A 25,980-nucleotide genomic window follows, 5' to 3' on the forward strand; every position below is an offset into this window, starting at 1 on the left:
GTACTTTAAGAAACATTACAATTTAGAGCTAAATACTTCTGAAGAGCTTGTATTAAAGATATGGCCCCCAGGAAGCATTGTTCAGAAGCAGGTCCTTTGGGAAGAGGTTCACTTTAATAGCATCAATTGGTTCATAGCTTAACAGGAAACTGGACTTAAGGATATGGGGCCTAGTTGGCAAAAATAGATTACTGAGGATGTACCTTCAGGGCCTCTGCCAACTCTCTCCTTTTCAACAGTCATGAAGTGAGCAAAATAAACTTCTCCTCTTTTAAGTTAATTTTTTCAAGTATTTTGTCATAGCAACAGAAAGCCAACCGGTATAAAGTGACAAATTAGATTATGATATTATGTTTTTTTAAAACTAATTTTAATGATGTTCTATTTTTTCTATAATCAAAGTTCATATGTGCAGCAGTCAAATGTTACAAAAGATAAAAACACTAAGGTCTGTAGATATGTAATTAGAAAAGACTAAATAACATTCAGAAAGCTATCACATTTCTGCTATGTTTTGCTCTTATTATTTTGGATAGCAGTTTAAAACCAGGTACCAAAAACCTTCAATACATAGTCTTGGTCCAGATTTTCAGTAGTAAATATTTATTCTAAGGATATAATCAGACAATATCTAAAAAATGTACACATAAGAATTGATACAGTAGTGCTAATTCCAAAGCACAGAAAACAGATTCAACAGCCCTGGCAGCACTGCTTGTAAATTTTGGCAGATTCATATAGTAAGAATGCATGCAGCTGTTAATTACTGATATCCAAGAGTCGGCTTAAAAACAAAACAAAACAAAACAGCATATATTTTGATTTTTGCCTGCATTTGGGATTTCAAGTGACTTTCCCTCCTAATGTCAGTTTTTTAATGTTTGAATTTTCAGAGCATGAGTAATCATCTTAAAAATAGACAAAGCAATCCGTATACTCTCACTGGAAACAGCAAGTGGAAGCAGAAAACAGAGAGAGGCATTTCTTCTGTAAGAATCTGAGCCACTCCTCTGCTCCCCACAGTCTGGGAAATGGCAGTCCTAGCACTGTTGCACACTTGATGCTAACTGCAGCTAAGCACTCTGAAGACTGTCGTTTTGACACAGTCTATCCAGCTACACAGTGATACTATTTTCTTTCAACTAGACTCCATAAAATCCATAAGCAAAATGATAAGGAAATTTTACAACATGTTCCAAATACAGTACACTCATAAGCCAGCCAAGTACAGTTACCTATCTCCCTTTGGTTTTCTTTTTTGCAGTGTCTTCCCTTTAGGTCTTCTTTCACTTCCTAAGCAGGGGCTCCCACCTGGGCCTGTTACCCGTATTGACTCAAGGCCTTTGGGGGATTTTTTAAATGTAAATTCCACTGGCTCTCCTTCTTTCAAGCTTCTAAATCCTTCCATGAATAGTTTGCTCTGTAAAGAGTAGGAGGGGGAGAGAGATCATGATTATCAGTGCTTTATATATCATCTGTGTAATTTTAAGGTTATCAAAGCAAGAAATTCTGTTATCCATTATAAAAGTATAGGTTTTCTTTCATTTTATTGAAGTTTGACAAACCTTACTTTACAATGCTGGCAGTTGAAAGCCTATACCACGTTGCAGAAAGCATTTAATGATACAGAAATGTAAATGTACACATTCTTGTCCCATCCATTCCACCACAAAGGTGCTAGTATAAAGTCAGAGCAATGCTGCCATCGTGACCTGAGCTCAGGCCCCAGGACCACAAGGAAAGGACAGAACTGACTCCAAGCTGTCCTCTGACCTCCACATGTGCACCATATTCACACACATACACGCACGTGCACACACACACATGTGCGCACGTGTCCCCAATAAATAAATGCAGTAACACTTTAAAAAGAAGATCCTACCACATAAGCTCACACAGAGATTCATTTTTTTAAAGCAACTATAGCACTGTCTGGTAAATTGTATCATCTTTAATAGCATTTTAAGTCCACTGATTAAACAAATTGTTCTAGAGTTACATAATACAATATTATCAATATTAAGATTTCTAATTAGTTCTGGGCAGGTGGTTTTAGTGTTTCTGTCCTACCCACTGCTCACTTTGTAGTGTGCTAAATAATGCCTTTTTTCTTTTGAAAAATATATTTAGAGCTACATGTATTGATGTAAAAAACATGTGATATTGTTGTGCCTAAAAAAAAAAGAACATGTGCCTACCATAATGCCATCAACAGTTTTTCTTTTATTTTTGAGATCACATTATATTTATAACATTTCCCCCTTTCCTTTCCTCCCTCCAAGCCCTCTTATATACCCCTCTTCACTATCTTTCAAATTCTTGGTTTCTTTCTTCATTTATTGCTATTACATTTATATACCATGTGGGTGTTATATTTAGTGATAAGCATATGTGCATATATGTATACACATTAATCACTAAATATAACCTGCACAGTCTTACAGTGTTGCTCATTTGCATTTTTCAGGGATAACCATTTGGTATTGGGTCAGAAGTACAACTGTTAAAGACTCATATTTACTCTTGTAGAGATGGAGTACAGAGCAAGCCACGTGATCAGAGTCACCTTCTCTACTCTGTTGTAAAGCAGAAAGTTTTCTATATGATAACTTACTGTTTTGGGAGCATTTTATACTAGAACAATTACATTAATAAAAAAAACTCTTCTCGATTACAAAATTATAACTGTTGGAGAGTGTGGGTGTTACAACTTTACAACTCTGGAGCTGCAAAGATGTCCTGACTTATCAGGAAGCCAGGCTATACTTAGAGCGGCAACAGTACAGCTCTGGAGGGGTAGAGCTGCAATAGGACAGCTCTGGAGACTAGAGTCACAATAGGACAGTTCAGCTCTGGAGGAAGAGGTGACCCGACTTGTTGGGAAGCCAGGCTACCTGAATCTGGGATGCGGTGGGGGATGCTCTCCCTGCAGTATATAGCAATCCTGCTCCTCTCCTGGAGAGCCTAAACAGCTGAGCTCTGCTCTGTTCCCCGTTCCCCTAAGGGAATGCAGTAGCAGCGCTATCAGCTTTTCTCACCCAAGATCTTACTTCTTTTGCTAACACCTGCTAAAGGGGAAGCCCTGCAGAAACGTAGCAATCTCTTTTGGCTCCAGCAAAAACTTGTTACTTTTTCTGCTCAGCTTTGTTCAGTCCCTCTTAGGGAGCATCCAAGCAAGGTTCTTCTATTTTGCTCAACCTTGCTCAGCCCTCCTAAGGGAGTGTCTCAGCAAGGTTATTCATCTCAGTCTCCTAAGGGACATCCCAGCCAGGTTCTTCTGCCCTGGTGAATAAAGAGCATCACCCAAGACTCTTTTGAGAAAGAGATTTATTTGGGAAGGAGAGTGGCTGCTTCTGTCAGGTGGGTAAAAGGCAGCTTCCAACTGAACAGCAGAGAGGCTTCTTTTAGGGGCGGAATTTTCCCAGGGAGAAGTATTATTTAGTTTTCCCTGCTTAGGGATTGGTTTAATTGGTCAGGGGCAGAGATGGCTCTGATCTCAGGGCCAAATTGTGTTTCTTTCACTGACTCTAATCTTAGGCCCAGGGCATATTTCTTTCACTGACTCTGATTCTAGGGACAACGTGTTTCTTTGGCACTGGTTTCAGAGTCAGGGCATGTTTCTTTGGTTCTGGGTTCAGGGCTAAGAGTGTTTCTTTCCCTGGCTCAGGTCTCAGAACCATGGTGCGTTTTTTTTTTTACTGGCTTTGGGTTCAGACTCAGGGTGCTCAGTGATTGACTGGCTTCCTGCTCCACCCTACAATAACCTGAATTTCAAATACTCCTTCACTAATTTAGTATTTCTTTTTCTGTCAAGGTGAATATGCTGATTTAAAATATAGTAAGATAACTGAGTCATTAGATTTTTTTTATTTACCTGTCTGGATTCTTTTTGTGTATTTTGCAAATCCAACTTGAAAGACCTTGCAGTTTGTAAGGACTTCTCTGATCTAATGTGGAAGGCTGTGCAGTTTGTAAAGAGTTTTCTGAGTTTGTGTGGCAAAAGAAAGAAGCAGTCACCATCTGTTCTGCTGATGCATAAACTCAGGCACTTTGCTCTTAGTAACAATGGACCCAAAAAAGAGACTGTGCTCCACTGAACATGTCAAATGCTGCTCCTCTTTGGAACAGCCACCTTCTTATATTAGCATCAAAATTGTCCTCTCCTTCCCAACTATCTCCAGGATAAAAATCTTAACGCTGTATAATCCAGCAATGTCCTCATTTAGTTGATCAGATGTCAGAAAATCATTACTTCGGGGGCTGGAGAGGTGGCTCAGTGGTTAAGAGTCTTGGTTATGCTCTTCCAAAGGTTCTGAGTTCAATTCCCAGCAACCACATGGTGGCTCACAACCATCTGTAATAAGGTCCAGTGCCCTCTTCTGGCCTGCAGGAATACATGTAGACAAAATATTGTATACCTAACAAATAAATAAATAAATATTAAAAAAAAAAGGAAATCATTACTTCAAGTCCACAACCCTAAAACCATCTGCTAGGGTTTAGACATGTTTTATACCCCGCCCCCCAGTTTTCTGGAGACTGGCCCCCCTGGACTCATGCTCTCTAAAGAAACTGTGGACGGCAGTCTCTCTGACTTCCTGTTGTGGAGTGCAATCTCTCGTCCTGCTGTGCATTCCCTCCATGCTGTCTACCCACTGGACTTTTTCCGCAGGCAGAAACAATGTCCCCAGTACCTGAGTGTGGACTTTGAACCTCCTGAACTGCGAACTACATAAGCCTCTTTTGTGTATAAAATTTGTCTTCATTACAGTAACAGAAAACTGGTTGCTAAATACAGTAGTACCCTTTACCCCTAGTTTGCTTCTCATAGTTTATATTACCCAAGGTAAAAGTAGTTAGAAAATACTAAATGAAAACATTCAGACATAATTGATAAACTGAAGATGTAAATCAATTTGAGTAGTGACAAAATTCCTGGCATCCCGTATCCCAAAGAGGATGAATCATCCCTCCAGTATCCTGTGCATATACTTCCTACCTGATCATTAGTGATTCACCATCATGGTTATCAGATCAACCCACGGCTCTGCACCACTACGACTCAAGCCACCTTTCTCTAACTTAGAAAACGGTCATGGTGACAATGCAGTTATGCTAGAACGGTGCTACAGAGTCATTTAAGTTAAAAGGTGAAAGGTAATTAATAAGGGAATAAAAATATTCACATGGAGAGGCTTCAGGGATCAACAATGAAACAAATTTATCCATGACATTACTGAAAAGAAAGGGGAATTCACTGTTACATCTCAAACTGTAGAAATTAGGCCCACAAAGCATAGTGCTTAGTGCAGACGAAAAGGACACAGAGTTTGTAAACTAGCTTAAATAATAAAACACAGCATATAGAGGATTGGTCCACAGTGTTTCCCCTGCGTCCTCTTCCAGCACCCAATGGGTATCTTAGAATATATATTCCACATAGAAAGGAGAGTGCTCTGATGATAAATAGCTGAAATAATTACATGGTATACATAATGACATTACTTTAAAATTTAGTACAAAGGAGATTATTCATTGTGAAAATAAAATGTACAAGAAAATAAAAAAACAAGCCAGGTGGTACTAGCACACACCTTTACGCCCAGCAGCTGGGAGCCAGAGGCAAGTGAATCTCTGAGTTCTGTGAGTTCGAGGCTAGTCTGGTCTACAGAGCAAGTTCCAGAATAGGCTCCAAAGCTACAAGAAATCCTGTTTTGGAAAGAGAGAGAGAGAGAAAGAGAGAGAACCTGTTTCTGGTTTTTATGACTAAAGTCTGTGTTTTCTGCTGCCTGGTGGAATGTGAGGAGGGAAAAAGCCACAAGTGCAACAGATCATCCATTTGGACAGTTCTAAGGCAGCTAGCTGTCCTTCCTCCCTGCTCAATAAATAAAGCTTTTTTATTTTAAATCGGGAGGAAAGCTAATAGTTGACTATTAACTAGAAAGGGAAAGCTGGCTAGTCACAGCTCTCCTATGCTCAACAGTTTGTTCCTGTAACAAGCATCAGTCTGTAGCATAGTGCTGTACTTTATCAACCTAACTTGATTTTATTCATCATTAAGATAGGCATAGTTTCTAGTTTGCACTCAGGCATAAGGATCCCAGATCCAACTGGGTAGCAAGAGAGAAGACACTACCACAAGTTGTCCTCTAAACACCATATGGCACGCCTACATATTACACACATACACTATAAAATTTTAAAACAAAGTTATTTTTTAAATATCACCATGCAATTAAAGAGAGAACTCTTAGCAAATATTCTCTGGTTAAATATCAAAATAGCTTAAATACAGAAGATCAAGATTTGCTGAAAGGGAGAACTATATCTCAAAATCTACCTTTATCCCGATCTACTGATTTATGAATGGCTCCATTGTTTTAGATCTATATTCTAATGTTTAGCTGCACATACGCCAGTTACTGATCTTGTGCATAATGACCTCATAATCTCTCTTTTACTCATTACATCCCTTTCATTGGATTGCCACTGTCCTATTTCAGTCCCAGTATCTTCTCCTAGAATAAGTGTGTAATAGTTTCTTCCCAGATATTGCAGCCTTGAGTCCCCTCTCTGCTCCACCTGAATGTAGTCTCTGAATAACTACATGTTAGTCTACACGTGTCAGTCTCATCTCAGAAGTCTATAACATGTCTTCTTAGACTGTAGGTTAAGAGCACTTACTCCTCTTGCAGAGGACCCAGATTCAGTTCCCAGCACCTACACAGCAGTTTGCAAACTCTAACTCCAGTCCTAGGATGTCCAACACTATTTTCTGGCCTTGGTCAGTACATTGATATGCATGCAGCAAAACACCGATACACACAGAATAAAAATAAATGTCTTTTAAAAAAATGCAGTGTAACAAGTTTTAAATCTACACATATTATAATTGCAAAAGTTTTGGGGTTTAGGCTTATATTTTCATCTCTACCATTTCTTTGGACAAAACAAAAAATACTTTATATTAGAGAGAATCACAACTTCTGAATGAGTAAATGAACAAAGGAGTGAAGATAATTAAGAACAAAAGGCTAACCTGTCTATAAGAATAATTCCATGCTCACAGGGGGCACATCAACTGTCAATTTACATATCAATTAGTCTATCTGTTCTGCCAATACCTTAAACAGGTATAAGAGACACCAGTCATTTCCATACCACAAACACCAGACAGGAGCAAAGAGACCAACTATGCCAGGATGTGACCAGCACCCAGCCTTCTCAGGTTCCCCCCAAAGACGACGCCCACAAATAAGCAGGAAGAAGTCTTGAAAATCCACCGCCCCAATTCCTATAACTTGTGGTCCTAACCTCCCGCCTTTTTATTATAAAAAAAGAGACGGGAATGTAATGATCTGTCTGTTTAAGAGACAAGCCACACCCACTCCCTCCCCACTCCCTCCCCCATCCAGAGGCAGGCAGGTCTTCCTTCCTGTTTGCAGCCTTAGTCTCTCTCTTTTCTGTCTCCCTCTGGGAGAGGCAGCTTCTGTCTCTCCCTCCTCTTCTCTCCTCCTCCTCTTCTTCTTCTTCTTCTTCTTCTTCTTCCTCTCTCTCTCTCTCTCTCTCTCCTCTTCTCCGCCTTTCCCTTCCCCTCCATAACCCACCTAATAAATGTCCAACCTCACGCTGCATGGTGTTGCTATCTGGCTGTCTCTGGACCATTGCTGCCACGTGGCTTGCCACCCAGGACCCTGCCTTCAGAGACCTGTGGCATGGTCTCCATGGGTCCCTGCCTAGGACTGGCTGCTCTTGGGACTCCCTGCCCACTGCCTGCTGCCTGCTGCCGCTGGGATTCCCACAGCAATTTTTAATAATCTATTACAACAAGCACCTTTACCCACCTTGCATTTTCACTAGCCCTACTCCAATTTTTAAGACATTCTGAAGAGTGATGATAACTATGGACTTCCAATGAGCTCAAAAGACTATTTTAGCCACATAAAAGCCAGTTTTCACTCCCTTGGATTATTACCTCATTAAGAATATGTGAACAATCAAAAAGGTATAATAAGAAAAGCAATGGAACAGAATGTTACCCCAAAACTCTAATGCCAGCATTTGGAAGCTGAGGCAGGAGAATCCTAAGTTCAAAGCAATCATAGGACACAGGATGAGATCCAAGCCAACTTGAGCTACATAACAGCAACCCCAAAGTAAAGCAAAACAAAACAGAAAACAAAACAATAGATGAATTGAAAAGGAATTTAATAAATGCAGAATGCTGAGAATAGTGGTGTGTATCAACAATCAAAGCACTTGGAAAGTAGAAACAGGGAGATCTGGAGTTCGAAGGCATCCTCAGCAACATGTTCCAGGCCAGCCAGCACAAGAGAAACCCAATCTCAGTACAGAAAGAAACAAAAAAAATTCTGGTCTTTTTTTATTCATTAGAATACTCTCTGTATTTTAATTAGAATGCTAAATTAATTTATAATGCAATTACTTTTGCAATTAGATTTAGATATACCAACTTAATTTTCTGCTTATTCCATTTTGGGGTAACTTTTCCTTGCATAGTGATAAAATTCAAGAATTAGAAAGGAAAAGGCAGACAAGTTAGAAGCTCAATATCTTCCTTAATTAGACTACAACATATAAGACTGTAGAAAGAAAATGAAAATGGAAAGGGGAAGAAAAAAAACACAAGCCAGAAAATCCAGGTATCAAGGTGGGTTTATCACCACCAGTCTTAGATTAAAAAATATAGAAAAACATGATGAACTTTTTTAAAAAAATGGCAGTAAAATCAACATTTTAAAAGAAATTCTTTGAAAAATAAGACAATGTGGTAAGGTTGTATGGTTTCTATTCATGGTCCCTGGCTCATGATTCCTACAGCCATTGTTATTTCCTATGTGTTGAGAATGATATTGTTTTAGGTCTTACAACCCTAAACCTCTTCCCCTCTCTCCTGTGACTTGTTCTCCTATTCTCCACAAGGTAGATAACAGAGACTTAAAATACTCTACTCTCTATTTGCCTAGGAGCTTCCAGCCATTAAGAAAGTCTCTGGGTCGGGAGGTGGTGGCGCACGCCTTTAATCCCAGCACTAGGGAGGCAGAGGCAGGCAGATCTCTGTGAGTTCGAGGCCAGCCTGGTCTACAAGAGCTAGTGCCAGGACAGGCTCCAAAGCTACAGAGAAACCCTGTCTCGAAAAAGCAAAAAAAAAAAAAAAAAGAAAAAAAAAACAACAAAACAACAACAAAAAAGTCTCTGACCTATCATGTCTGCAGTTAATTTCTTAATAAAGGTTTGGGATTCCCACTCAGAAATGGTCCTGTCTGAGCTCCTAAAGTCCAGTTGAAGAGTGGGAGGAGTGAGAATATGAGCAAAGAGGTCAAGTCCATGGATGGGCACACCCACTGAAACAGCTTACCTGAGTTAATGGGAGCTTATCAACTTTGCCTGGACCATCATAGGACTAAGCTAGACCCTATGAATGTGGGTGACAGTTGTATGGCTGGGGCAGACTGCGGGGCCACTGGCAAAGGCACCAGAATTTGTCCCTGCTGCTTGTACTGGCTTTTTGGAACCCATTCTCTTTTGGAGGGATACCTTGGTCAGCCTAGATATAGTAGGGAGGGCCTTGGTCCTTCCTTAAAGCAACATGCCTAGCACTCTTCTGGGGAGTGGATGGGAGGAGAGGAGGGAGTGGGGACTGGGCTTGGTATGTAAAATGAAAAAAGATAGTTTGTTTTCTTTAAAATAAAATAAAATAAAAAGAAGGAAAGAAATGGTCCTATCTATTTCCCCAAAGGAGGAAAACCATTAAGAATCTGAACTGGTGGGTTTTCTCACTGCAGTTTGGAAACTTTATTATATCCTTCAGTACAATAATATTCTGTACCACTGCCCATGCTTCAGTTATGTTTATGCAACAAAAACTCAAAAGAATTGGCAGGGTTTGAAAGAGTTGAACATATAGAAATTTATAAAAAGTTAACAAGAATTTATGTTTTCTACTTTCTAGAATTAACACAAGGTAAAACAGAAAAGCAATTGAAGTACAGTTCAATAAAAACTACCAGCAACCCACAATGGAAGCAAACATCCAAGACACTAAAGGAAATCTCTGAGAACTCAGCAGCGAACTCAGACTTAATAAGGAAGGACTGCATACCTGCCTTGTGGGGGAGGGGGCAACAGTGCCCACTCTCACCTTTTCACTGCAGCCATGTGCTAGAGGTTCTGGGCTTTACAACAAATTAAAAATGGCAGCAATATTAGAAAGAAAGGAAACTTGTTTCTATTTAGCACATAATATGACTATGTGGAACATCCCAAGGAACCTTCGAGGCAACCACTAAAAAATTAATACATAACTCGACAGGTCTGATGAATCAAGATTAATACACAAAAAACTATTGAAGTTTAAACACTAGCAGCATACAACTAAAATTTCCTATTAAATACAAGATAATTTAGAAAGTACATCTTACAGAAAAAGAAATAAGAACAGTGCTACAGCAGAACTAACAACATACAAAGATACATGATAGAATGAATTAGAAATTGTTTGCCAGGCCTTGTAACACATGCCTGTAATCTCAGCACTCAGGTAACTGAGCCAGGAAGGAGGACAAATTTGAGGTCAGTCTGGCATACAGGTGAGTTACAGGGCAGCCAAGCCTATGCAGGGAAACCCTTTTTCAACGACAACAAACACTCTCTCTAACATGTGTAAGTGTATACTACAACAATATTAAGCTGTTAACTCTGGGTAGTTGGTTTGAGCTATAAATTCAACAAAATCCCAAATATAAGCCTAACAGATTATTTGTTTAAGGAAAAAACTGATAAGTTAAGGGCTGTTACAAGAAGAGGACAAGGAAATGGCTCAGTAAGTAAAGATGCCTGCTGCCAAGCCTGAGTTTGTCTGCAGGACCTATACAGGGGAAGGAGTCATTCTTCTCCTCTGACCTCCACACAAGTATTGTAAAAACAGTGAACACTGCCCTTCCCTCACTAAATAAATAAAGTGTAATTTAAATATTTTTAAATAAAATGCTGGTTCTCAAACTCAAACCAAGGGCCTAAAGAACACACAGAGAAATTTCCATACAATAACAATAAACATTCATCATCAGAACAGAAAACATTTCGAGGACTTCATATCAGCTCTCATTTCTGATACTAACACAGTAAAGCTAGAAATCAGACACAGAGGGGTTTGAAATTGTTCATGTAGATGGATACTAAATGATTTTCTCCTGAACAACCATAGAAGGAATGCTCATAGCAGCCAGAGCCAAAAACACAACCCAGAAAGTGCACAAATATTACATTTCAAAAAAAAAAAAAAGCAAAACAAACTACAAATTAGGAGAGAAATAACAAAAATCAGAATAGAAACAGGTCAAATAGATTTTTTAGTTAGTAAAACAAAAAATATTCTTCAAAAAAAATGAGCAGACTCAAACTTTAAAAATCGGAATGAAAAGGGATGCATCAAAACTGAACATAGAAATGCAAATGATGATTACAGATCACTATGAACAATATGTTGACAAATTTTATGTTACTTGGAGACTAGAACTGGCTCTAGGACTTCACACATGCCAAGCATGTACTCAGTTAGTAAGCTGCATTCCCAGTCCTCTTCCCACACTGGGCTTGAGTTTTTTTATTCTGCCATAATCTCTGAATAGCTGGGGTTACGGGCATGCACCATCAGGCCTACCAATGTCAACAAATTTACCAACTAAGAAGAAAAGAAGAAATTCCTAGACATCTTACCAAAGAAACAGAAAACCTAACACACCAAAAACAAGTAATGAAAAATAAGCAATAAAAAGTCTCCTATCAGAGGAAACTTTAAAACCAAACAGTTCCAATACTAACTATCAAATATTTTAAAAGAAGAACCTATGCCATTTTGTCTTAACACTCAATCAAGTGTGGCTACCCTGGTACCCAAACCAAACAAGAATACAATTTAAAAAGGAAGTTACTAGTCAATATCCCTAATAAACACAGATATAAAAAATCTGTAACAAAATTCTAGCAAAAAAAACCCAAAAAACAAACTGACCAACACATCAAATTGATCACTCAACATAATAAAACAGGATTTAACACCAGTATGCAAGAAGGGTTCAGTGTAGCCAAATCAGTAGGCACAATGTAAGAAGGGCTCAACATAGTAAAATCAATAAGCACAATAGACCATATCAACAGATTGGAAGAAAAAAACACAATTATCTCAATAGAATGCAGAAAAGGCAACTGACTAAATTCAACATGATAAAAATGCTGAACAAAACTATAGAAGGAACATACTTTAACAAGTAAAAGTCATTTCTAATAAGCCAACAGGTAACATTATACCAAACTGGGGAAAGCTAAATGTGGCCTCAGTAAGAAACAAAACAAGACCAGGACATCTACTTTCATCACTTTGATTCAATACCTACTGAGAGTCCTAGTCAGAATAATTCGACAAGAGAAAGAAAAGATGGAAGGAAGAGAAAGTCAAATCAACACTTTGAAGATTACATAATCTGATCTATGGAAAACTCCAAAGAATTTATGAAAAAACTTTTCATAAGAACTACTCAATGAGCAAACCAGGTTGGAAGTGTGGAGGCCCAAAAATGTGGGTCTAGTCCACCTTGTCTGAAGGCCTGAGAGTTTTAGCTTGCTGAAAGTTGTTAACAACAACTGTGGCTACATATCCTCACCTCGAGCATGGTTACTTGGGAGTTTTGGATATTAAGATGGCCCACAGAGGTAGATTCACTCTACCATGACCAAAGGTCAGAGAATTCAAGCATACTTCTACTTCATCTTTTGAAATAAAAGGTTTGACCCTGGGAGTGGCTGCTTTCAGGATACTTGGTCTAGGGTGGGTTTACTGCCTAAACAACAGAATACTTTTCTCATGAATTAATGGCTTGAGATCTCAATGTACTGAAGCGAGTAACTGTTCTTGTTGTCCTTTGTATCATGTTAAAAGTCTTTTGCCTTCCCCAGTTTTTGTACGGCGGTATAAAAGTGTACAGGAAATTAAACACAGGCAGATCAAAACTCAGATGTCAGAACTCAGTATGCATATATCTCATAGTTGCCCTCCCGATACTATTCTATGTGTCTGTTATTCTTTCTTATCTCTGTTCCTCCTAACTTTTCTAAACCTCATGCCCCTAACCTGGAACGCACAAACCCTCTGCAACTGAGAGCACGGCAGCAGTCATCCCAAAAAGGTGGTTCGCAACATACAAGACCTAAAATAAACATGAAAATTGGTACTGCTGTACGCCAATAGCAAATTATTTAAAGTAGAGATAAACAAAGCTTTAACAAAAATATAATATCCAATAAAATGATGAGTCACTGGAAAAGAAATTAAAGACAACACACAAATTATGGAGAGGCATTTCATTTTCATGGATTAGAAAAAATAGCATTAAAATGTCCATATTAACAAAAATAACCTGTACATTTATTTTGAGAATTTCATACAATATGTTTTGGACATATTCTTTCCACTCTCCCAACTCATCCTAGGCCCTCCTCTACCTCCCTACCCACCCAACTTTATGCCTTTTCTCTTGGGAGTCCAGTTAGTGCTGGCTGACCATGCTTGCTCATGGGACCTGCTCTGGAGTATGGCTGATATGCCATGTCACTTTGTTGAAAAAAAGCAAGCAAACCTATTTTTCCTTATATAACAGCTATCAGTTATGATCAGTTTCCTGGCTAGGGATGGGACTTTGTATCCACTTTCCCTCCTCCAAAACAAGATTGTTTCTGTCTTAAGCATATGTACATCCTAAATGTTGTACAGAATCATAAAAAACCCCAAGTAGCTAAGCCAATCTTATCAAGAACAACAGGAAAGAAGACACTATACAACTTGATTTCAAAATATAACACAAATTTGTAATAATCAAAACCAATAGGAATGGACATGAAAGCAAAAGAGGGAAAGAATAAAGATCATAGAAGTAAACCAACTCAAGGATAGTCAGTTGTTTTTCTCAAAATGGTACTAAGAATGTACACTGATATTTTTAAGATTTATTTATGTGTATGAATGTTTTGCTTGCAAGTATATATGTGTACCATGTGCCCACAGAAGTCAGAAGAAGGTGTTGTCTTCCCTGAAACTGAAGTTACAAATGGTTGTGTGTCACCATGTGGACACAGGTAACTGAACTCAGGTTTTCAGTCTTTTTAATTAATCACACAGGGAAATTTTGACAGTTTGTATTACCTAGTAATACGACGTTTCATTAAAAAAACAAGTAGAGAAAGCCAGGTGGTGGTGGTGCATGCCTATAATCCCAGCACTCAGGAGGCAGAGGTAGGAGGATCTCTGTGAGTTCAAGGCCAGCCTGGTCCAAAGAGCTAGTTCCAAAGGCTCCAAAACTACAGAGAAACCTGTTTCAGAAAAACAAACAAACAAACAAGTAGAGAATGTGTTTGCTTATTTATTTCAAGTTCTAAAGTGTAGTAATAAGGGTGGCGGGGCTGCGTCCCTGGCACCCCAGCCGCCTGCTCGGCTAGCTTATGCCCCAAAATAATTACACGGACACTGTATTCTTTTAAATACTGCTTGGCCCATTCTGCTCTAGCACTTACAGGCTAATTCTCACATCCCGATCAACCCATCTCTAATAATCTGTGAGAACCGGTCTTACAGGGAAGATTCTAGCCTAGTCCATCCTGGGTCGGAGCTTCATGGCGTGTGTCTGCCCAGGAGCGGGGCATGGCGTCTCTCTGAGGCGTCTGCTCCCGAGAGGAGACCTGTGGAGTCTGAGCTCACTTCCTCTTCCTCCCAGCGTTCTGTTCTGTTTACTCCTCCCACCTATCTTCTAACCAATAAAATGGGCCAAGGCAGTTCCTTTATTAGCCAATGACCTTCCTCCATCACTAAAGGGGGAGAAACTGACTTATGAGTTTAATTTAAAAAAAAAAGAAAGGTAAAAGCAGGCATTGTGGTGCATGTCTTTAATCCCCAAAGCAGAGGTAGGTGCATCTCTGTGAGTTTGGGGCTGGTCTGACCAACACAGTGAGTTCTAGGATAACCAGGGCTATATAGTGAGACACTGTCTCAAAATACAAAATAAAATAAATTTTAAAAACAAAAGAAAAGAAGGAAAGAAGGAAAAAACAAAGGAACAAAGGAAAAAAATAGCTATTTGCATGAGAAAAAAAAGACTAGTTCTTTGTCCTGTAGAGGTAGTCCACTGTCAGGTTAACTTCAAGAGGAACCTGAAGGATCTTTCTGGAGTGACGCTGATGTTCAAGGTCCATGTGGTTCTTTCTTCTCTGATAAGTCCAGCTTGTGTCAAGTTGACATAAAAATAGCCAACAAAGGGGCCAAACCCAGTGTATGTGTGTGTCTGTGTGTGTGTGTTTGGTTTATTGAGAAAGTTTCTCTGTGTAGCTTTGGAGCCCGTCCTGGTATCCGCTCTGTAGATCAAGATGGCCTTGAAGTCACAGAGATCCACCTGCCACAGAGTGCTGGGATTAAAGGCGGGCGCCACCACTGTCTGACCAGATAATTTTTAAAAATCTTCAATATCCCTAGTTATCAAAAAAAAAAGCATTAAAACTACTTTGAGATACCATTCACCCAAATCAGAATGGCTATCGTCAACAAAACTGACAATGTTAAAGACATGGAAAAAAGGAACCCTTATTCACTGCCAGTGAGAGTGCAAGATAATACAGCAATTGTAGTAATCAATTTGGAGAGCTCTCAAAAAAATTAAAAATACAACTACCATATGACCTAGCTATTCCACTCCTGGAAATATATCTAGAGAACTGCATACTCTACCAAAGAGAGAGAGGCACCTTTGTGTTTATTGTTGCTTTATTTACTATAACAAGTAATCAGAATTAGCCTAGTTGTCCATCAACAGATCAATATATAATGAAAACTTGGTGATGTATAAATAAGTGCATATGTATATATATATACACATTGGAATACTGCTATTTATTTTGCTTATGGGTTTTTTGTCTGCATGTACTTATGGGTACCACATGCATGCCTCAAACCCAGAGGCCAGAAAAAGGTATGTGATCTCCTGAAGTTACAGACCACTGTAAGCTGTCGTGTTGTACTCGGAAGATCAGCCAGTGCCTTCCACAACCATCTCTCTAGCCCTGTATTTCCTCACTTGTTATTGTTACACATACAGACACAGCCATACAGACACAGCCCTATCTATTTAGTGTTTCTTGTATTATATGATTTTAGGTCTGACCACTTAGTATTTGGTGACCAATGAGGGGCTTCTCCCTGAGGAAGACTATTTCTCCTGCTCTCTGCAGAACAGCTTATTTCCTTATAAAGCTCTTTGTCCATGCATGAGATTTTCCCTTCATTTTTAGTTTGTCTTTTGGTGGTGTATTTCTCCAGGTCTGTTTAGACACACCTATATTGTTTCTGTCACATGGATGAAGTTTCCCAGTCATTTTTAGGAGATACAATCTCACAGCAAACTCCCTGTTTCTAGCTGTGTGAACAAATGGTCCTGGGGCATGAGAGCCCTGCCTCTAAAATGGATAAAGATAGTTTTCATGGGATATTGAATTAGATCTTTCGAATTGTTCTAAAAGCAAAACTGGTCCTCCTTGTCTAGGGTTTCTAGAACCATGTCCTTAAGCTTCCAGCATTGTTAGTTAATCCATGTTCTTTATAAAGTTACCTGGCTTCGGATACTTTGCTTTAGTCATAATAAACAAATGCTTTTGAGTATATCATGACAGCACAGAGTAAAACAGTAACTGTAAGAGGTTTTTAACAGAATGAATCTGAAAAGAGAAAATAAGGTAGAGAGCAACAGGATAATACCCAATGTTGATGTGTGGGAACACATGTACATATTCATCCAAATGTACATATATGCACATACACACATGAAACAAAGTCAGAGTGGATGAAGAATGGAAAAGTGGTTAACTCTCTTCTTTCTCAAAGGCCCTCATCATAATGTCAAGGAAAACAAGGGGACTAATCAACAGTTTAAAACTCTGTGTAAGAACTCCATATGTTTAAACGGGCTCCCCAGTCTTCCAATTAACTGATGTTCATAAATGCGTACTTATTTCTAAGTCTTAGCTATTATAAAAGGTACCACAGTAACCATCTTTATGCACCTCTATCCTTATTTACACGCTTAGACAAAGTAATCAGGTAACAGGCTAATATGCATGTCTGTAAGGGGGCATAAGACTTAATTCTCTGCATCTTTGCAACATCGGGGATTAACATTAAAACACAACTACGTTAAAATTTTCTTTACCAAATCCTACTTTTACTTTTTAATAATTGAGCTATCTTTCCAGCTTTTATATTTAATTTGTATGATTATTTTTACTGGAAGAGTATTAACACATTGCTTTATGTATTACAAATTTTCTTGTTTTGCATTTAGTTTCCCAATAGCCTAGCATCTTTCTACTTGTTAAGATTAATTAATGACAAAAATATAATTAAAATAAGATATCCATGATCATGTAACAACAGCTAACATTTTAATGTGCCTTATTCTATAAATACATTCATGTCCTATTTACACACAACTTATTCATTATTTGTACGGAAAACTCTAAGGTGTAGATATTCTTTATGAAACAAACATATTTGGAATAAAATATTTTATTAAGTATATCAGTCATCAAAACCTTTATAGTCATCTAAAATGAGGTGGCTCTAAATATTAGTATCAGGGATTGATTAATGATACTAGCTTCTAAGAGGAAATGAACACATAAGAAGAAACTAATTTTATAAACAGTTATAACATGACACAGCAGGCAAAAGAGAAACAATTTATAACTGGAAACTATCAATGAAATTTATTTGGATTTTAAGTATGTGTATGGGTGTTTTGCCTGCATGTATGTCTGTGTACTATGTGCATGCCTGGTGTCCTTAGAGGTAAGAAGAGGACACTGAATCCCCTGGGAATTATAGCCAATTATAAGCTGCCACATGGGTACTGTGAATCAAACCCAGGTCCTCTGTAAGAACAGCCAGTTCTGCTAAGACATCTCTCCTGCCCCAAAGTCAACAGATTTTAAAAACAAATAATTTATGAATTATTGTCAATTTTTTATTGGTGTTTGGGTTTGTTTGCTTGCTTTGCTTTTTGTTTTTCTGAGAAAAGGCTGGCCTCAAACTCATAGAAATCTGCTTTTGTCTGCCTCCCAAGTGCTGGAGAGAGATGCCTCAGCAGTTAAGAGCACATACCGTGTTTGCTTCAGCTCCTAGCACCCATGTTCACAAACACCAGTAACGCGAGCTCCAAGAGTCAGACACCTTCTTCTGGCCTGACACATAGGCATAATTTACAACAACATTGTCCAAAGGAGGAGCGGGAGGAGGAAGGAAGGAAGGAAGGAAGGAAGGAAAAAAAAATACAAGGGCTGGCATGATAACTTAGTAGACAGATATGTTTCATCAATTTTGAGCTAAGTTCAATTTCTGGAACCCAAATCCATGGCAAAAGAATAAAATTGACTCAGAAAGTTATTCTTTGACTTCCACAGCACTACTGTGGCATATCTGAGACCTCACCCTTAAATACAATGATTTAAAGCACTTTCATTAAAAAGAGTCTAGAACTCAATCTAAGATTGTATTTCAATAACAGTCTAAGAAATAATAAATTAACAGCAGGCAAGTAAAAGCAGAGGAACAGAAATCAGTGGATTTGAAAGGAGACATACACACAACAGGGAGAAGTCAACAAACTCAAAGTTTCTAAACTTATACTTAGAAGATTTATTAAGATAAAAAGAGAGAGGGCAGGAACATAAGACAGCTACATGGTAGAACACCTCCTAGCATGTGTGAGTTCCCGGGTCTGATCCTGCAGCACTGTGAATGGGAGAACAGAGACAGAAAAGGAGTGGAGGAGCTGAGAAGTGAGACAAGATGTAGTTATGAATGACAATGGCCCCACAGGCTCCTGTTGGAATACTTGATCCCCAATTGTTTGCAAAGGATTTGGAAGCTTGTTGTTGAAAGAAGTTTGTCCCTTGGGGTGGACTTTCAGCTTTTAAAAGCCTCTTGACATACTCAGTGTGTCCTCTGCTTCCTTTCTCCACCGCTGCTCATCACCATGCCTGCCTGCTGTCATGCTCTCAACTATGATGGTAACAGACCCCATCTTTCTAGAGCTGTAAGCCCCAAATAAATCCTTCCTTCTGTAAATTGATTTCGTCATGATGTTTCATCAAAGCAACAACAAAAAACTAAAATAGGAGAGGAGAGGAGAGGGGAGCATGAGGCCATTAAAAAATTAAACATGAAAGCAGGAAGAGCACTACAAAAGACAAAACAGGAGAAATAAGCAGTAGCAACAACAACAAAAGTAGGACCAAGAATATTTCTCAGCACTAAAATCTTTACTAAGCATGCACAATACAATGAAAAAAAGGAAGGGAGGCATGCTGGGAAAGGGAGAAACGTGGGAGAGTCAGAAGAGGATGAGAAGGAGAGGAAACCAGAGGGAGAGTGGGAGGGAAGGAGGGGGAAAGAAAGAAGGAAAATGAAGACATTAAGATGAAAACTTAAAAACACTATTTTCTGAACATGGCATAATCATACATGTATTTTTTAAATCTATAAATAATTAGAATAAGAAAAATCAACAAAGTTGCCAAACATAAGGACAATATTTTTAAGTTTGTCTTTTTCTTAACAGTAAATAGGGTGTAAAACAATTTAAAATACTTCACCAAAATGATCAAATACACAGACAATACATAAATGTATCTGCACATGGCGATAACAGAAATAGACAGGGTTAGCATAGGAAAAGTGAGGTAACTTGAATACCTTTACTCTAGTGCTGAGACTGAATGGTGGCTAATGCCCTACTGCATGTTTCATAAGCATGGAACTCTGAAGAAATTATTTAGCACTCCCTGTAAAAGGACGTATTTCTAATTTAATAAATGTGGTAAATTCTTGATTGTGCAAACATAAACATATTTCATTTAATCTATGTTATAATACAGTTACTATTAATCTCTAAATTAAGAATATTAGTCTCTTGTTCTTCCTCCTCTTTAAAAGTTATCTATGGAACCTTTTTCTTTGGCTGAAACCCTGGGTAATTTCTGGCTGATGGCCAATATTTCATTTACTTGTCAATTGTCTTTACTATTTAGAACATAGTTAAATCAGTAACATGAAAATTAAGGGTATTATAAACATCTAAGTATATTTTTCTTTTGTAAAACCAGGGACATTAAGGAATACTCAAGGCACCCAGAAGAGCTGGGTGACCGAGGTGATGATAGGTCTGGAAAACTCTGGCCAACCTCTAACTGTCATAAAAGGAGGAGGATCACTGCATTTGACACAGCACTGTGGGTGGTAAGGGAAGCACGGATTTGGCCAGAGTAGGTTATCAAGACAATGAACAAAACAATGAATCAAGCCATGATTTTAAGTGTATTCTAATCATGGCCAGAGTTAACAATGTAATATTGTTTAGATACCACTCCATAGTGTAGATGTTGAGAAAATTTTTTCTCAGACTAAAAAAAGATAAGCTAAAAAAAAGTGAAAAACATAGAAATTTGTTTAGAATAAAGCTTGTATACTTGTATTAAATGTGTGTAGAAAAATGGTATAAGAGCCTTTACAAGAAAATGAGAAATAGTTAAGCCTATTTTTATACTAGGTTTGATAAAGAGTAAAGGGCTGTAAAACCGATTATAAGAGAATTGAGAATTGAGTCAAATATAATAATCTAGAAAAATTTAGCAAGGATTGTTTTGATTCTTTTCACTATATTTTAATTCATTTGCCTTTACTGATTTGCAAGAGTACTTTATATGTTCTTGCTAGTCCATACATTTTCTTTCTTCTTCATAAACTATTTATCCCAGGATGCCTTTGAACTTGCAGTCTTCCTCACTGAGCCCTCCGAATGTTGGGGCCACAGGTGTAGCCTGCAATACCCACCAACTCCAGTATTCACCTATTTTGTTTTGGATTTTTAAAAAATATTTACTTATAAATGCATGCATGCAAGAACTGTGTGCATATTCCACCTGTGTGCATATTCCAGGTCTCAAACTCCTATTACCATACTTGCACAGCAAGTGCCTTTAGCCAGTAAGCCGTCTCTCTGGCCCTTTGATTTTAATTTTTTAGAGAGGGTCTCACCTTACAGGTCAGGCTGTTCCATATATAGCCCTAACTGGTCTTGAACTTGCAACAATCATCCTGCCTCACCCTCTCAAGTACTAAGATTAGACACGAGTGTGATACCCAGCTTCCAGTAAGTTTCCCATCTTCTGCACTTTCACAGAAAAATAGCATCTCCCAACCTGTGGGCTGCCCTTTTAACTTCTTACTAGCAAATGAAAAGAACTTGAAGTTTTTGATAATGTACAATTTGTATCTTTCTTCTGTAGTTAGTGTTTTACTCGGTATCTACTGAAGATGGGTTCATATTCCCAAAGGTTGTGACATCCTCCTTTGTTTTCCTTAAGGTATTTAATAGGTTTAGCTTTACATTTATGTCTAGAACCCTTACCAATAATATTCAAATACATTCTAGCCCATTTTATACATAGTCTCATCAGTTCTTATAACCTTATTTTCTGGGTAACTTGGCAGCTCAGACTTGGCCATGATCTAAAGACAAATTCTGCAAGTATAACAATGAGACACGATGTTTAAAATATCTTTCTAAAGGCGACAACACATCTCCTGTTTTCCTGGAGATCTTTGTATTACTTCTTTGGCAGCACAATTTTCTTTCAAGCATGTTGGAACTGCTTTCCCTCGGTTTTACTTGGACAATTAATAAGAATTACCAAAATAAAATAAAATACACTCATTTTTGATTTGCACTTATGCTTCTTTGAATAGGTAACAACTTTATAAGCTGAATTATGCAAGTATTCAGTTTAGCTAGAACTACTGAACATACATGACTTGCAATGAAATAGATTTTCATATTCTACTACATGAGATAAACTGAAAGCAAAAAGTTAAAGTTTATAACAAAATGGTAAAGTAATAGGGCCAGAAGCCGGGCAGATGCAAGTCTAGAAGCACTGGATAAATAACAGAAATTTCAGGTTAGTGATCGTTTGTTAAAAAAAAAGCTTCTCCACAAAAGAAAATTGATTAATCAGAGAATCTGACTAGGTTCACAGGAACCTAGTCAATTGCTCTTAGCAGGCAGCACCAGTGTTAAAAGACTTTAAAGCAGAAAGACACGGATTATCAATTTCCTACAGAAGCTGTTTACACCAGGAAGAGGGTGGGTAGGGGGTTGAGGTTCAGGGTGTGTAAGGAGAAAAATGAAAGGAAGAAATTTTAAATAACTGTTTTAGAAGAGACGGGAAACGATAGGACAAAGCAAACAATGGCTGGGCTATGCTTATAATGTGGACAGCTCTATTTTCCCTGTGATGCCATATTTTACAGCAAAAATAAATGCTCCAGAGCCTGATGTTCTATCCAACCTCAAGTCTGTCTGGAATTATCTCAGGAAAGAGCCAAATCCACAGGAGTGGAAAGGAAATATATAACATAAAACACATAGCAAAAAATTGATAGATTTTGGTATGCATTTGAATATATGGTAAGAACAAAATTAAGAAACGTAAGTTATAGATTGTTTCTAGTGGCTGTGTTGAGAAAATAAGCATCTAAATGAACAGCATTATGAAAAGATCAATCCAGTCCATGTGCAGAGGAGGAAACATCAGTGTTTAGTAAAGAAGATACAAGTCTAACAGGTAATGAATACACATGGATAGGATGAACACATCATGAATTAATCATTGCGGTAAAAGGAACATTTAAAAAGAGAATAAAGGTGGTTTCCTTTAATATTAAGGAAACTATTTTTTAAACAGATTTTGAAATTCTACATTGCAGGACACAATATAAGACATACTTGCAACTTACATTCAAACCAGCATGGGGAAGTTTACATATATTTGTGTATTTTTTAAACCAATTTAGGAAGATAAAGTTGACAGTAGCTTCTGGAATTTCCCCCATGTCATATAAAATTTTCAAATCACAGCAATACAACTCTTGGGAATATACCCAAGAGAGGCCCTATCATACAACAAAAGTATATGCTCAACATAGCAGCATTGTTTGTAATAGCCAGAACCTGGAAACAACCTAGATGCCCTTCAACGGAAGAATGGATGAAGAAAGTATGGAATATATACATATTAGAGTATTACTCAGCAGTAAAAAACAAGGACTTCTTGAATTTTGCATACAAATGGATGGAAATAGAAAACACTATCCTGAGTGAGGTAAGCCAGACCCAAAAAGAGGAACATGGGATGTACTCACTCATATTTGGTTTCTAGCCATAAATAAAGGACATTGAGCCTATAATTAGTGATCCTAGAAAAGCTAAATAAGAAGGTGAACCCAAAGAAAAACATATAGGCATCCTCCTGAATATTAACCTTCATCAGGTGATGAAAGGAGACAGAGACAGAGAGACCCACATTGGAGCACCGGACAGAAATCTCAAGGTCCAAATCAGGAGCAGAAGGAGAGAGAGCACAAGCAAGGAACTCAGGACCGCGAGGGGTGCACCCACACACTGAGACAATGGGGATGTTCTATCAGGAACTCACCAAGGCCAGCTGGCCTGGGTCTGAAAAAGCATGGGATAAAACCGGACTTGCTGAACATAGTGGACAATGACGACTACTGAGAACTCAAGAACAATGGCAATGGGTTTTCATCCTACTGCACATACTGGCTTTGTGGGAGCCTAGGCAGTTTGGATGCTCACCTTACTAGACTTGGATAGAGGTGGGTGGTCCTTGGACTTCCCACAGGTCAGGGAACCCTGATTGCTCTTTGGGCTGATGAGGGAGGGGGACTTAATTGGGGGAGGGGGAGGGAAATGGGAGGCAGTGATCTTTAATAAATAAATAAATTTAAAAAAGAAAAAAAGAAAAAAAATTTTCAAGACCAAAAACTGTTTCTATGGGGGCTGGAGAGATGGCTCAGAGGTTAAGAGCACTGGCTGCTCTTCCAAAGGTCCTGAGTTCAATTCCAAGCAACCACATGGTGGCTCACAACCATCTGTAATGGGGTCTGGTGCCCTCTGCTGGCCTGCAGGCATACACACAGACAGAATATTGTATACATAATAAATAAATAAATTTTTTTTTTAAAAAAAACTGTTTCTACCTGACAATGTCTGCATCATTTTCCTCCTTGTTCTATAGTGACATAAACATCTTCCTTCTTCAAATAAAACTTCTCCACTCAACGCAAATGACAACAGCAAGATACTTGTGTTATCTTGATTACATACATAGATTTCTCAAGTTATATATGTCATAAACAATTACCTCACAACATTTTACTGAATCCAAAATTATATTATAGAACTTGAAATATCTTTTTTTTTTTTGGTTTTTTTTTTTTTTTTTTTTTTTTTTTTTGGTTTTTCGAGACAGGGTTTCTCTGTGGCTTTGGAGCCTGTCCTGGAACTAGCTCTGTAGACCAGGCTGGTCTCGAACTCACAGAGATCCGCCTGCCTCTGCCTCCCGAGTGCTGGGATTAAAGGTGTGTGCCACCATCGCCCGGCTAGAACTTGAAATATCTTAATACTTAAAGTAATCTCTGAATATAGCAGAATTCTTATTAGCTAGGAGAAAAGTATTAACTTGCCAATAAAACTTACAAGCTAGTTACAGATTTAATAATGACCTCAACATTTATTGAAAATAAATCCACCAAAAATATTCTTGTGAAAATAAAGACACTGGTAGGTGGGTAGAGCTCACATAGCTTCCTGAAGCACAGAAAGAGAGGATGGGAGAGAAGGATATTAACTCTGTTGATATTTTTCTCTAGCAAGATGATTACCTATGGGCTTAAATTCAGTAAGATAATATATGGCTCACATATTTCAGAATAGTGAACCTGAAAAAGGAAGTACATTAAAAATATTTTTAAAGTAAAAATAAGAAATAAAGTTAGGTTACTCTTAAAGAAATTTATACATCACATGATTTAGAGTCTGTCATGGGAATGCACAACACCACCTTTATATTTTCATTTATCAATTTCCAAATTTGTACACTTCCTTTTTCCTATAAGCTTGACTAAGTTTAAGCCCTTTAATTTATATTGGCAATAATTTGACTAGGAGAATTCAAAGTTATTTTCTCCATTTGAGTAAAAAATATTAAAGCAGCTGATCGAGAATGAGCATTTATTTTCGAAGTTATGAAGAATAGAAAAGGAATAAGGAAACCACGGAAAGGTACACACACAAGAAATGCTATTAGTAGAAAGAGAATAAATAAATAAAATTAAGAATCACAAAAGTGAAAGGATGATTATTCTGTTAAAATGGAGTAAATTGCTACTGCCTTCAGATGGACCAGACACATTTAAATCTCATTCCCACTTCTGTATTACAACAGTCACCAGGAGAATGTCAAATGCACAGATATCAGCAGCAATATGCTTCAGCCCAAAACACAAATCCCCAAATTTCTGTTGATTAAATTTAATTTTGTAGGTGTGGTTAAATTGTATCCATCTGCTATGAAGCATTGACTAGCCATTCCTTTACCACACACATCTATGTTATATCAACTACAGCATATACACGTTTTTATCACTAAAAGAAAAATATCTTTTATTCCCCTTTCAAGCCACAAGTCTAGAAACCAAAATATGTTTACTCTGATTATTCACCACCCTACAAAATGAATACTACTATCTAATTTTGATAAATGGAGCTTACATAAGGCAATTTGGTAAAATTCAAGCAACTAGTAAACACTGCAGTCTGAATCCAAGTCCAAGATCTAAGTCTACAATCTCCACTCTAAAATTTGTGCTACATCACAGCTTCCCAGTGAAAATTCTTTCTCCTTACAAACACTATTGAACATCTGCTTACAAGTAGTATTAAAAAGTTAGGTGCTTGGGGCTGGAGAGATGGCTCAGAGGTTAAAAGCATTGCCTGCTCTTCCAAA

The 25,980-nt window shown here is 38.0% G+C and overlaps 1 protein-coding gene across 1 annotated transcript in view; it reads right to left on the minus strand.

Moving 5' to 3' along the window:
* The window catches only part of Lin28b (lin-28 homolog B), a 93,944-nt gene that overhangs the window by 44,445 nt on the left and 23,519 nt on the right, over positions 1-25,980 (minus strand). The window contains exon 3 of the mRNA XM_041654677.1: positions 1,236-1,420. Coding sequence (XP_041510611.1) covers positions 1,236-1,420 — 185 coding nt within the window. The remainder of the gene's footprint in view (positions 1-1,235; positions 1,421-25,980) is intronic.

This window comes from Microtus oregoni, unplaced genomic scaffold (genome assembly GCF_018167655.1).
Source record: "Microtus oregoni isolate MIOR12 unplaced genomic scaffold, Mior012 000006F_ref0000085, whole genome shotgun sequence".
NCBI lineage: Eukaryota > Metazoa > Chordata > Mammalia > Rodentia > Cricetidae > Microtus > Microtus oregoni.